The sequence below is a fragment of the Heterodontus francisci genome, chromosome 14 (genome assembly GCF_036365525.1).
Source record: "Heterodontus francisci isolate sHetFra1 chromosome 14, sHetFra1.hap1, whole genome shotgun sequence".
Taxonomy (NCBI): domain Eukaryota; kingdom Metazoa; phylum Chordata; class Chondrichthyes; order Heterodontiformes; family Heterodontidae; genus Heterodontus; species Heterodontus francisci.
In genome coordinates this window covers 110,124,151-110,138,568 of record NC_090384.1, presented here as the reverse complement: position 1 = coordinate 110,138,568, position 14,418 = coordinate 110,124,151, and the positions used below count along the sequence as shown (strand labels likewise).

Genomic DNA, 14,418 nt, shown 5'->3' with positions numbered 1-14,418 from the left:
AATTCTAAACTGCTCTCAATCCTCAGGTCTGTTGTTTTTTCTGGTGAATTTATATGCCTTTTCCTCGGATCTAATGTTATCTCTAATTTCCCTTGAAAGCCATGGTTTAACTACCTTTCCTGTTTTGCATCAGACAGGAATAAACAATTGTTGCAGTTCATCCATGCGCTCTTTAAATGTTTGCCATTGCCTATCCACTGTCATCCCTTTAAGTAACGTTTCCTAATCCGTCATGGCCAACTTGCGCATCATACCTTTGTGGTTTCCCTTACTAAGATTCAGGACCCTAGTCTCAGAATTAACTACATCACTGTCCATCTTGATGAAGAATTCTATTATATTATGGTCTCTCATCCCCAAGGGGTCTCGCACCACTAGATTGTCAATTATTCCTCTCTCATTACACAATACCCAGTCTAGGATGGCCTGTTCTCTCTAGTTGTTTCCTCAACATATTGGTCCAGAAAACCATCCCGTATACACTCCAAGAATTCCTCCTCTATGGTATTGTGACTGATTTGCCCAATCTATATGCAGATTAAAGTCACCCATAATTGCAGATGTTCCTTTATCGCATGCATCTTTAACTTCCTGTTTAATGCCATTCCCAACATCACCACTACAGTTTGGGGGTCTATATACAACCCCCACTAACGTTTTTTGCCCTTTTGTGTTTCTCAGCTCTACCCATACAGATTCCACATCGTCAGAGCTAATATCTTTCCTCACTATTTGCGTTAATTTCCTCTTTAACCAGCAATGCAACTCCACCGCCTTTTGCTTTTTGTCTGTCCTTCCTCAATACTGAATAACACTGGATGTTCATTTCCCATCCCTGGTCACCCTGCAACCATGTCTTCATAATCCCGACTATATCATACCCGGTTACATCTATTTTCACAATTAATTCATCCACTTTATTGCGAATGCTCCGCGCGTTAAGGCACAAAGCCTTAAGGCTTGTCTTTTTAACATTACTTGTCCCCACTATTTTTCATTGTGGCCCTGTTTAATTCTGGCCCTTGATTTCTCTTCCTTTCAATTTTCTTATTCCCCTTACTGTCTTTTGTTCTTGTCTTTGATCCCCCACCTCCTCTTTCTCCTTGCAAAGGTTCCCATCCCCCTGCCATTTTAGTTTAAACCCTCCCCAACCACTCTAGTAAATACTCCCCCAGGACATCAGTCCCGGTCCTGCCCAGGTGTAACCCGTCCAGTTTGTACTGGTCCCACCTCCCCCAGAACCGGTCCCAATGTCCCATGAATCTAAAACCCTCCCCCTCACACCATCTCTTCAGCCACGTATTCATCCGATATATCCTGCTATTTCTACTCTGACTAGCACGTGGCACTGGTAGTAATCCTGAGATCACTACCATTGAGGTCCTACTTTTCAACTTACTTCCTAACTCCCTATATTTTGCTTTTAGGACCTCATCCTTTTTTTTAACCTATGTTGTTTGTACCAATGTGTACCACGACCACTGGCTGTTCACCCTCCCCCTTCAGAATGTTCTGTAACCGCTCAGAGAGATCCTTCACCCTAGCATCAGGCAGGCAACATACCATCTTCGAGTCTCTTTTGCAGGCACAGAAACGCCTATCTATTCCGCTTACAATTGAATCCCCTATAACTATTGCATTCCCACACTTTTTACTCCTCCCCTGTGCAGCAGAGCCAACCGTGGTGCAACGAATTGGGCTATTGATGCTTTCTCCTGAGAGGCCATTCCCCCCAACATTATCCAAAGCAGTATATCTGTTTTGCAGGGGAACAGCCACAGGAGATTCCTGAACTGCCTGCCTCGTCCTCTTGCTCTGCCTGGTGGTCACCCATTCCCCTCCTGCCTGTGGAGTCTGAGCCTACGGTGTGACCACCTCTCTATACATGCTCTCAGCCTCGTGGATGCTCCACACTGTCCCCAGCTGCTGCTCCAGCTCCGAAACCCGGGCTTCCAGGAGCTGTGGCTGGAGACACTTCCTGCACACATGCTGGTCCCGGGCACTGGACCTGTGTGTGTGTGTGTGCGCATGCATGCATGCATGTCCTGTAAATATTTGTTGCACCCTCTCTAAAGCCTTCACATCCGTTCTAAAGTGTGGTGCCCAGCATTGGACACAATACTCCAGTTGAGGCTGAACTAGCGTTCTATAAAAGTTCAGCATAATTTCCTTGTTTTTGTTCTCTGTGCCTCTATTTGCAAAGCCCAGGGTCCTGCATGCCTTATTAACTGCTTTCTCAACCTGTCCTGCCACTTTCAATAGTTTGTGAACATATACCCCCAGGTCCCTCTGCTCCTGCACCCCCTTTACAATTGTATCCTTTATTTTATATTGCCTCTCCTCATTCTGCCTACCAAAATGAATATCTGCACACTTCACTGCATTAAATTTTATCTGTCACGTGTCCGCCCATTTCACCAACCTGTGTCCTCTTGAAGTCAATCCCACCTTTCAGCATTTGGTCTGTTGCCCTGCAGATTACGGTGATTGAGGTTCATATCCAGACTCCTTTAGAATGAACTTATGCCTGGAGTCGGAGGAGGTAGGGGAGGTCCTAAATGAATACTTTGCTTCAGTATTCACTAGTGAGAGGGACCTGGTCGTTTGTGAGGACAGCGTGGAACAGGCTGATATGCTCGAATAGGTTGAGGTTAAGAGGGAGGATGTGCTGGAAATTTCGAATGATATGAGGACAGATAAGTCCCAGGGGCCAGACGGGATATACCAAGGTTATTACGGGAAGCGAGGGAAGAGATTGCCGCGCCTTTGACGATGATCTTTGCGTCCTCACTGTCCACTGGAGTAGTACTGGATGATTGGAGGGTGGCAAATGTTATTCCCTTGTTCAAGAAAGGGAATAGGGATAACCCTGGGAATTATGGACCAGTCAGTCTTATGTCGGTAGTGGGCAAATTATTGGAGAGGATTCCGAGAGACAGGATTTATGATTATTTGGAAAAGCATGGTTTGATTAGAGACAGCATGGCTTTGGGAGGGGCAGGTCATGCCTCACAAGCCTTATTGAATTCTTTGAAGATGTGACAAAACACATTGATGAAGGAAGAGCAGTGGATGTGGTGTATATGGATTTTAGCAAGGCGTTTGATAAGGTTCCCCATGGTAGGCTCATTCAGAAAGTAAGGAGGCATGTGATTCAGGGAAAGTTGGCTGTCTGGATACAAAATTGGCTGGCCCATAGAAGACAGAGGGTGGTAGTAGATGGAAAGTATTCAGCATGGAGCTCGCTGACCAGTGGTGTTCCGCAGGGATCTGTTCTGGGACCTCTGCTCTTTGTGATTTTTATAAATGACTTGGATGAGGAAGTGGAAGGCTGGGTTAGCAAGTTTGCCGATGACACAAAGGTTGCTGGAGTTGTGGATAGTGTGGAAGGCTGTTGTAGGTTGCAACGGGACATTGACAGGATGCAGAGCTGGGCTGAGAAGTGGCAGATGGAGTTCAACCTGGAAAAGTGTGAAGTGATTCATTTTGGAAGGTCGAATTTGAATGCAGAATACAGGCTTAAAGACAGGATTCTTGGTAGTGTGGAGGAACAGAGGGATCTTGGGGTCCATGTCCATAGATCGCTCAAAGTTGCCACCCAAGTTGATAGGGTTGTTAAGAAGGCGTATGGTGTGTTGGCTTTCATTAACAGGGGGATTGAGTTTAAGAGCCGCGAGGTTATGCTGCAGCTCTAAAAGACCCTGGTTTGACCACACTTGGAATATTGTGTTCAGTTCTGGTCGCCTCATTATAGGAAGGATGTGGAAGTTTTAGAGAGGGTGCAGAGGAGATTTACCAGGATGCTGCCTGGACTGGAGGGCATGTCTTACGAAGAAAGATTGAGGGAGCTAGGGCTTTTCTCATTGGAGCGAAGAAGGATGAGAGGTGACTTGATAGAGGGGTACAAGATGATGAGAGGCATAGATAGAGTGGATCGCCAGAGACTTTTTCCCAGGGCGGAAAGGATTATCACCAAGGGGCTTAATTTTAAGGTGATTGGAGGAAGGTTTCAGGGAGATGTCAGAGGTAGGTTCTTTACACAGAGAGTGGTGGGTGCGTGGAATGCACTGCCAGCGGTGGTAGTAGAAGCAGATACTTTAGGGACATTTAAGCGACTCTTGGATAGGTACATGGATGATAGTAGAATGAAGGGTAGGTAGGTAGTTTGATCTTAGAGTAGGTTAAAGGTTCGGCACAACATCGTGAGCCGAAGGGCCTGTACTGTGCCTCTATGTTCTATGAGTTGAGGGTCTCTGCCTCAACTACCCTTTCAGGCAGTGAGTTCCAGACCATCTCCACCCTCTGGGTGTGAATGTTTTTCCTCATCTCCCCTCTAATTTTTCTCCCAATCACTTTAAATCTATGCCCCCTCGTCACTGACCTCTCTGCTAAGGTGAATAGATCCTTCACCTTCCACTCTATCCAAGTCGCTCAAAATCTTGTACATTTCAATCAGATCTCCCCTCAGCCTTCTCTGTTCCAAGGAGAACAATCCTAGCCTATCAAATCTTTCCTCATAGCTGCATTTTTCCAGTCCTGGCAACATCCTCGTAAATCTCCTCTGTACCCTCTCTAGTGCAATTACATCCGTTCTATAATGAGATGACCAGAACTGCACACAATACTCAAGTTGTGGTCTAACCAATGATTTATACAGTTCCAGCATAACCTCCCTGCTCTTATATTCTATACCTCAGCTAATAAAGGAAAGGATTCCATCTGCCTTCTTAACCACCTTATCGACCTGTCCTGCTACCTTCAGGAATCTGTGGACATTCACTCCAAGGTCCCTCACTTCCTCTACACTTCTCAGTAATTTCCCATTTATCGTGTATTCCTTTGCCTTGTTTGACCTCCCCAATTGCATCACCTCACACTTCTCCAAGTTGAATTCCATTTGCCACTTTTCTGCCCATCTGACCAGACCATCAATATATTCCTGCAACCTACAGCTATCCTCCTTGCTCTCTACCACATGGCCAATCTTTGTGTTGTCTGCAAACGTCTTGATCATGCCTCTTACATTTACATCCAAATCATTAATTTATACCAGAAAAAGCAGGGGACCCAGTACTGAGCCCCGTGGACCGCCACTGGAAACAGCCCTCCAGCGGCTAAAACACCCGTCAACAACTACCCTTTGTTTCCTGCCACTGAGCCAATTTTGTATCCACCTTGCTACATTTCCTTGGATCCCATGGGATTTTAATTTTTTAACCAGTCTGCCATGTGGGACCTTTTCAAAAGCTTTGCTAAAATCCATGTAGACCACATCAACTGCACTACCCTCATCTTACTGCCTTGTTATTTCTTTAAAAAACCCGATCAAGTTGGTCAAACAAGATCTTCCCTTAACAAATCCATGCCCACTATCCTTGATTAACCTGTGCCTTTCTCAGTGACAGTTTATCCTGTCTCTCAGAATTGATTCCAATAATTTGTCCACTACTGAGGTTAGACTGTTCTACCATTTAATTAGATCATGGTTGATCTGTACCTTAACACAATTATCCTGCCTCTGCTCCATATCCCTTGGAGCCTTTCCCAACAGAAATCTATCGATCTCAAACTTGTAATTTGCAATTGATCCCCAGCCTCAACAGCTTTTTGGGGGAGTGAGTTCCAGATTTCTGCTCCCCTTTGTGTGAAGAAGTGCTTCCTGACATCACCCTGAACGGCCTGGCTCGAATTTTAACGTTCTGGGCTTCCCCCACCAGAGGAAAGTTTCTCTATAATGTACCTATTCAATAACATTTAATGTTTTAAACACTTTAATTAGATCATCCCTCAACATTCTAAACTCAAAGAAAACGAGCCTGGTCTATGCAACAATATGAGTTTAACCCTTTTACTCCCAGTATCATTCTGATGAATCTGCATTACACCAGAAGTGAATGCAATGCTCCAGTTGTGAATGCAGTGCTCCAGATGTGAATGCAGCTACTTCAGGTGTGAATGGAGCTACTCCAGATGTGAATGCAGCTACTCCAAGTATGAATGCAGTGCTCCAGATGTGAATGGAGCTACTCCAGGTGTGAATGGAGCTACTCCAGATGTGAATGGAGCTACTCCAGGTGTGAATGGAGCTACTCCAGATGTGAATGCAGCTACTCCAGGTGTGAATGGAGCTACTCCAGATGTGAATGGAGCTACTCCAGATCAGGACTGACCCGAGCTTCACAAAACTTTCAGGCCTTTGTAATTTAGCATTTTTGATTGCTTTTCGTACCCGTGCACTAGTTTTTAATGATTCCTGTACACAGATCCCTAACTCTATCTGCTCCTCCACAGTTCCTAACTTCTCACCATTTAGGAAATATTCTGTTTGGTCTTTCTCAGATCCAAAGTGGATGACCTCATACTTTCCCACACTGAATTCTATTTATAGCACAGAAACAGTCCGTGCTGGTGTTTCTGCTCCACACGAGCCTCCTCCCACCCTCTTCATCTCACCCTATCAGCATCTCCTTCTATTCCTTTCCCCCTCATGTATTTATCCAGTTTCCCCTTACATGTATCTATGACTGACAGGGTTGATGTGGGTAATATGGTTGATGTTGTGTATATAGACTTTCAAAATAAAGCGTTGCTACATGACCCAAATCGACGAGACCAGGTTCGGCTCGGGTCGGGCTGGATACTGCATCCGGGAAGTCACGGGCTCAGGCTTACCCCTGATTCCCCACAACTCCAGCTGCTGGAATGGATAAATGATATTTGTGTCAGTTCGGGTCCGGCGCGAAAATATTAAAGGACAAGGGCCTGGGTTGGCTGTGGTCAGGCCTGGTTCGGGTTTTAATTTTATACCCAAGCCAGGCCTTATTTCAAAAGGTGTTTGATAAAGTATCACATAATAGGCTTGTTTGCAAAGTTAAAGCCCATGGGATTAAAGGGAAAGTGGAAACATGGTTACAAAATTGGCTAAGAACCAGGAAGCAGATAGTGGTGGTGAACAGTTGTTTTTCAGACTGGAGGGAAATATACAGTGGTGTTCCCTAGGGTTCTGTGTTGGGGGCCACTGCTCTTATTGATATATATTGATGGCCTGGACTTGGGTATAATTTCAAAGTTTACATTTCCGAGTTTTGTGCCGTCTGCAGTTTGTTACAGTTTTATCCACGAACTTTATCGATCGATGCTTCTTTACAACTTCCTGCTCCCGTCTACATGATTTACTGTAGCACCAGCTGCAAATTTGGACGTCCAGCTCTCGATTCCTTCATTTAACTCACTGACAAAACTGGTGATTAGATCCAGGAAGGGGAGGGCATGCTCCTCCCCCACCCCAGAAAGGGGAGGGATCTCACCCTCCACTTTGGGAAGGGGAGGTGTGGGGTCTCCCTCCCACTCAGGGAAGGGAAGGGGAGGGGTCTCCCTCCACTTTGGGAAGGGAAGGGGAGGGGTCTCTCCCTCCACTTTGGGAAGGGAAGGGGAGGTGAGGGGTCTCCCTCCCACTCAGGGAAGGCAAAGGTCTCCATTTTGTGAAGGTATGGGGAGGGGTCTCTCCCTCCCACTTTGGGAAGGGAAGGGGAGGGGATCTTCCCTCCCACTTTGGGAAGGGAAGGGGAGGGGTCTCCCTCCACTCTGGGAAGGGAAGAGGAGGGGTCTCTCCCTCTCACTCTGGGAAGGGAAGGGGAGGGGTCTCCCTCCCACTCTGGGAAGGGAAGAGGAGGAGTCTCTCCCTCTCACTCTGGGAAGGGAAGGGGAGGGGTCTCCCTCCCACTCTGGAAAGGGAAGAGGAGGAGTCTCTCCCTCTCACTCTGGGAAGGGGAGGGGTCTCCCTCCCACTCTGGGAAGGGAAGAGGAGGAGTCTCTCCCTCCCACTCTGGGAAGGGAAGAGGAGGGGTCTCCCTCCCACTCTGGGAAGGGAAGAGGAGGAGTCTCTCCCTCTCACTCTGGGAAGGGAAGGGGAGGGGTCTCCCTCCCACTCTGGGAAGGGAAGGGGTCTCTCTCACCTCCTATCACCCAGTTTATATTTTGTACATTTTCACTTTTATAAGTGATAAAAATAAAGTCAGTCTTTCAAAGTTAATGGTTAAGATTCTTTAAATGAATTTCTGTTGTACGTATTGAAATGCAAGAAGACATCAGAATCAGATTTAATTTCAACATTCTTATTTATTATATTAAAAATTGATCAAAGCCTCTTTATTCTCTGTGTTGAGTGCAGAACAAACCCACCTGGGGAACGGTGAACCTCCATCCAGCACCAATGTATCTGAATAGAACTGAGATTCCACACCTAAACAAATACACTCTTGACAGATAAAAATATCCCCGTTCTGTACAATCTCTAATTCACCAACACTGTTCCTGGAAACAATGAACAGACAAACAAAACTGGAAGAGACTCTGCAATAGGGTCAGAACCAAATTGATTGGATGGAGGTCAGCGTTAGACAGGGATAGGGTCAGTATCATGTAAAGCCTGGCTCGGGTATAAAGTTAAATCCTGACCCGACCCAACCCGACCACAGCGAACCCTTTAATTTTTTTTCACACCGGACCCGACAGGAATCTCCTTCATCTGTTCCGGCAGCAGGCTATTCCTGCAGCTGGAGTTGTGGGCAATCATGGGTAAGTCTGATCCCGTGACTTCCCGGGAGCAGTGTCCAGCCCGACCCAACCCGAGCCCGAATGCTGGACTCGGAATTTCGACTCAAAGCCGACACAGTTAATCAGGTTCGGGTTGGGTAGTCAGGCTTTAGTATCATGGTCAATTGGGATCAGTGTTAGTCAGGGTCAGATTCGTGTTTAGGGTCAGTCGGGGTCATAGTCATTTATGGCATAGAAGGAGGCCATTCGGCCCGTCAAGTCCATACCGATTCTCCACAGAGCTATCCAGTCAGTCCCACTCCCCTGCCCAATCCCTGTAATCCTGCAAGTTTATTTCCTTCAAATACCCATCCAATTTCATTTTGAAATCATTGATTGTCTCCATTTCCACCACCCTCGTGGGCAGTGTGTTCCAGGTCATTACCACTCGCTGTGTAAAAAAGTTCTTCCTCATATTCCCCCCACATCCCTTGCCTAAAACTTCAATCTGTGCCCCTAGTCCTTGTACCATTAATTAATTGGAACAGTTTTTCCTTGTCTAGCCTATCTAAGCCTGTCTTAATTTTGTACACAGGATCAGCTTTAGGGTCACTTTATAATTGCAATAATTTTATGTAAAAATAACTTTTTAACCTATTGACAATTGATTTGAAACCATACACAAAACATGTAGAAAATGGCAATGATCCACAGACACAAAGACACATCAAACACTCAATTACAATTATCTTGAAACCAACCGATATAAATCTTGACTTGTCTCAGAAGCAGTGGCAGTTTCTGTTAATAACAGTCAGTGAGTGGTGTGATATCAGATACCAGATTACTCGCAAGAATGGCCAATCACCAGAACTAGGTACAGAAACAGAAAATGCTGGAAATAATCTGCAGGTCAGGCAGCATCTGTGGAGAGGAATGAATGGTTGCTTGACCTGCTGAGTATTTCCAGTTTTCTGTTTATATTTCAGATTTCCAGCATCAGTTATACTTTGCATTTTGCACCAGGACTCAGTGATTGGTGTCGGAGCAGAGTTGAACTTTGTGACTTATTGCCACATCCACTGTCTCTCTATGGATTCCATTTGCCTTTCCTTGGTTTTATCTACTGATACCTTCTCATCAAGGTCACTGCTCTCTGTTTAAAATCTTACCTTTTAATGCATATTTACTTTCCCTATTCTTCCTTCCAAACTGTTATTTCACATGCTTCTACATTGAACTACGTCTGTCCCCTCCTGCCAGCCTACCTGTCCCCCCCGCCTGCCAGCCTACCTGTCCCCACCTGCCAGCCTACCTGTCCCCACCTGCCAGCCTACCTGTCCCCTCCTGCCAGCCTACCTGTGCCCTCCTGCCATCCTACCTGTCCCCACCTGCCAGCCTACCTGTCCCCCCCGCCTGCCAGCCTACCTGTCCCCACCTGCCAGCCTACCTGTGCCCTCCTGCCAGCCTACCTGTGCCCACCTGCCAGCCTACCTGTGCCCTCCTGCCAGCCTACCCGTCCCCTGCCAGCCTACTTGTCCCCGCCTGCCAGCCTACCTGTGCCCACCTGCCAACCTACCTGTCCCCACCTGCCAGCCTACCTGTCCCCACCTGCCAGCCTACCTGTGCCCTCCTGCCAGCCTACCTGTGCCCTCCTGCCAGCCTACCTGTGCCCTCCTGCCAGCCTACCCGTCCCCTCCTGCCAGCCTACCTGTCCCCTCCTGCCAGCCTACCTGTCCCCTCCTGCCAGCCTACCTGTGCTCTCCTGCCAGCCTACCTGTCCCCGCCTGCCAGCCTACCTGTGCCCTCCTGCCAGCCTTTCACAATCCACACCACCATTTGGTGTCATTAGCAAATTTTTGGCCATTATTTTCTTGATTCCTAAGTGGATCATTTTTTAAGGGCAAGAGCCAACCCAACACAGGTCCCATGGGGCAGCACTCACACGCTGTCCAATCAGCAGTCTTCCTTTTATTCCCCCCAACCCCTTTGCTTTCCACTCACCCCCTCACCAATTATCTATGACCACATGTCACATTCCCCTTAATTCCAGGTGCTAATATCTTTGCCATAAATTTCCAATGAGGAACCTTATCAAATGATTTCTGAAAATCCATATAAACCACATCCACTTATTCCCAGTTATTTTATTGTCAGGGTTAGGATAACTCAGTGGGTGGGCAGTGGGAATCAGAAGACTTGGGATTAATCCAGTGATGCTCACTCAGCCTCTTGATAGAACGAGTCTGATGTCTGAGGGCAGGTGGTGAGAGCAGCAGCCTGGGGCTGACTGTCTTCTCCTGTCTTCATGATGGAAACAGCTAACAGAAAATCTATGTCTATCAGAGATGGTCTTTCCTGACTGTTCCTCATCTCACCATCCCGGTGACTGAATGGGTCACTTACCCTTTGGGGAACGGTGAACCTCCATCCAGCACCAATGTATCTGAATAGAACTGAGATTCCACACCTAAACACAAAGGTTACGCTCGCTCTCATTAAATACCATTCACCTACATGGAGATAGCCTAGAGATTATGGAATTAACAATCTCGAGGACACGAGTTCAAATCTCACCATGTCAAATTGTGAAACTAAACTCAACAAATCTCTAGACAGTTGTACAAAACACAACTGGTCACAAATGTCCTTTAGGAACGGAAATCTGCCGTCCTTATCTGGTCTGGGCCTGATATCCGACTCCAGTCCCACAGCAACGTGATTGATTCATTGTTCAACGACCTACATCCCATTATCAAACAAAAAGGAAAGGGGCTTCATTTGTAAAAATCTAAGTGGATCTTTGAGAAGTTACTCAGAGAAGTCAGAGAGAGTCATTTGCAGAACAGAAGGAGGCCATTCTGTCCATCAAGTCCATGCTGGCTCTCCACGGAGCTATGCAGTCAGTCCCACTCCCCAACTCGATCCCCGTAGCCTGCAAATCTATTTCTCTCAGATGGTCGTCCAACTTCCTCTCGAAGTCATTGATTGAAAGTGTTAAAGGTTTATTGATACAAGTGCAGTCAATTGTTCAGCACTGGGATAGAATGATTGTGACAGTCACACAGACTCAAGGGCTTTGGTTATTTACTCCAGAGCAGCACAGACCTGACCGAGGGCTGTCCAATAATGAAAGGCCTGGATCACATCCCTGTTGATGTATTATTCCAGTTTAACAGGCCGGGAGGACCAGGGACACGAGTTTAAACTGTCTAAGAGTAAGAACAGACTGGATGTTCGGCAGGTCTTCTTCACCCAGAGAGTAGTGAATCTCCAGCTGGTGGACTGAGTGCACGACCAGTGCCTGACAGGGGCAGAAACCCCCTTCTCAGAGAATGATAGCACCTTCACAGAGAACACTCAGTCCGTGTGGCACTGGGTTTCGATCACCTGAGGGGGCTGAAAAAGAATTTTCCAGAATATTTTTTCTCTTACAGGTGCTCGGTTTTTTTAATCACAGACTCTTTGTCTCAGTCAGAGATTACCTGGTGGTTGGTGGGGGCTGGACGTTGAATGAAGGAGGTCGGGGAAGTGTTTAGTCACAATGTTTCGGCCACTTGGGCCACTCAATGGACCAGCTGCAATTTTCCTACCTGTTTATTTCCTCTGTTCATGTGTCACCAATGGCTTGCATCGTATAATAGAAATTACAGCACAGGAGATGGCCTTTCAGTCCCTGGCACTTGTACTAGCTCATGGCGAATTCAGTATCCTCCCATTCCCAAAACACTACAGAAAAAAACAATGAATCATTAATAAAACGAGTAACGTCAGCCCAATATTCTGGAACTTGGAGAGTTTTTTCTCCTCATTGACAGGATAAGGAGGAACAATGAGGACAATCCAGGGAGACATGAGGCTAAAGCAGAAAAATTCGACGGGCTAGTTTCATTCCAAGTATAGAACAGGGATTGGGCCTCACACTGGATCCACAGTAAAGGGCTCACACTGGATCCAGAGCAATGGCCGCACACTGGATCCACAGCGATGGCCTCACACTGGATCCACAGTAAAAGGCTCACACTGGATCCACAGCGATGGCCTCACACTGGATCCACAGTAAAAGGCTCACACTGGATCCACAGCGATGGCCTCACACTGGATCCACAGTAAAAGGCTCACACTGGATCCGCAGCGATGGCCTCACACTGGATCCGCAGCGATGGCCTCACACTGGATCCACAGTGATAGCCTCACACTGGATCCACTGTAAACGGCTCACACTGGATCCACAGTGATAGCCTCACATTGGATGCACTGTAAAGGGCTCACACTAGATCCACAGCGATGGCCCCACACTGGATCCACTGTAAAAGGCTCACAATGGATCCGCAGTGATAGCCTCACACTGGATCCGCAGCGATAGCCTCACACTGGATCCACTGTAAAGGGCGCACACTGGATCCACAGTGACAGCCTCACACTGGATCCACTGTAAAGGGCTCACACTGGATCCACAGTGATAGTCTCACACTGGATCCACAGTAAAGGGCGCACACTGGATCCACTGTAAAAGGCTCACACTGGATCCACAGCGATAGCCTCACACTGGATCCACAGTGATAGCCTCACACTGGATCCACAGTAAAGGGCTCACACTGGATCCGCAGTAAAGGGATCACACTGGATCCACAGTAAAGGGCTCACACTGGATCCACAGCGATAGCCTCACACTGGATCCACAGTAAAGGGCTCACACTGGATCCACAGTGATAGCCTCACACTGGATCCACAGTAAAGGGCTCACACTGGATCCACAGTAAAGGGCTCACACTGGATCCGCAGTAAAGGGCTCACACTGGATCCACAGCGATGGCCTCACACTGGATCCACTGTAAAGGGCTCACACTGGATCCACAGCAATGGCCTCACACTGGATCCACAGTGATAGCCTCACACTGGATCCGCAGTAAAGGGCTCACACTGGATCCGCAGCGATAGCCTTACACTGGATCCGCAGTAAAGGGCTCACACTGGATCCGCAGCGATAGCCTTACACTGGATCCGCAGTTAAGGGCTCACACTGGGATCCGCAGTAAAGGGCTCACACTGGATCCACAGTAAAGGGGTCACACTGGATCCACAGCGATAGCCTCACAGTGAATTCATAGTAAAGGGCTCACACTGGATCCACCGTGAAGGGCTCAGACAGTCACTGACACTCTTAGTGTGTGTCACAGCCTCACTAACTGGTGGCAGATGTTGCTGATGTGGAAGGTGAGGACCTGGCAGGAATTAGTCTTTGCCCAATGTTGATACCCTCTTAATGTTACCCTAGCATCTTTAACAAAATAATTATAAATATTCACCAGATACAAGTGTATTTTTAGTGCTTCGATGGAGGAACCAGCTCAGCAGTTTGTTACGAGTGGTTTGATGTTCGGAGGCTCCTCAGTACTCTGCCAACAAACTGCCTTAGGCTTCAGGTCTGCACGTGACCCCCAAACTCTTTACTGGGACACTGCATAACAGACAAGACTAAACTACCAGCCACATATCTACCAGTGTGGAAACTATCAGAGTGACAAACTCATTGTGCAGCGAGTCACCTCCTTGCACGCGGCTGTTTCAGTCTGAATCAGAGTCCGAGTCCGACGATTCTCGCACTTCGACCATGTGATGCATCATTTCTTCCAAAGGAGCCAGTTTCCCATCTGGGGCCACTCCCATTGGCTGAAGTATCTGCTCCCTGTACATTAAACAAAACAGCATGAATGGCAGTATCACTTTATAAAGAAAACAAAATATGAGAATGGTGAACCCAGGAAACCTGTAATAGGTGAGTCAGTGCTCTCTCTCTCTCTCTCTTTTTCACCTGTTCATGGGATGTGGGCGTCGCTGGTAAAGCCAATATTTATTGCCCATCCCTAATTGCCCTTGAGA

The 14,418-nt window shown here is 47.2% G+C and overlaps 1 protein-coding gene across 3 annotated transcripts in view; it reads right to left on the bottom strand.

The window, feature by feature from the left end:
* Nucleotides 1-9,905: 9,905 nt before the first annotated feature.
* Nucleotides 9,906-14,418, bottom strand: part of LOC137377222 (synembryn-A-like) — an 84,928-nt gene continuing 80,415 nt past the window's right edge. For 2 of the 3 annotated variants that reach the window (XM_068046760.1, XM_068046762.1), the window contains exon 10: nucleotides 9,906-14,224. In XM_068046760.1, coding sequence (XP_067902861.1) covers nucleotides 14,104-14,224 — 121 coding nt within the window. In that variant the 3' untranslated portion in view covers nucleotides 9,906-14,103. The remainder of the gene's footprint in view (nucleotides 14,225-14,418) is intronic. The other variant, XM_068046761.1, reaches the window with a different exon arrangement.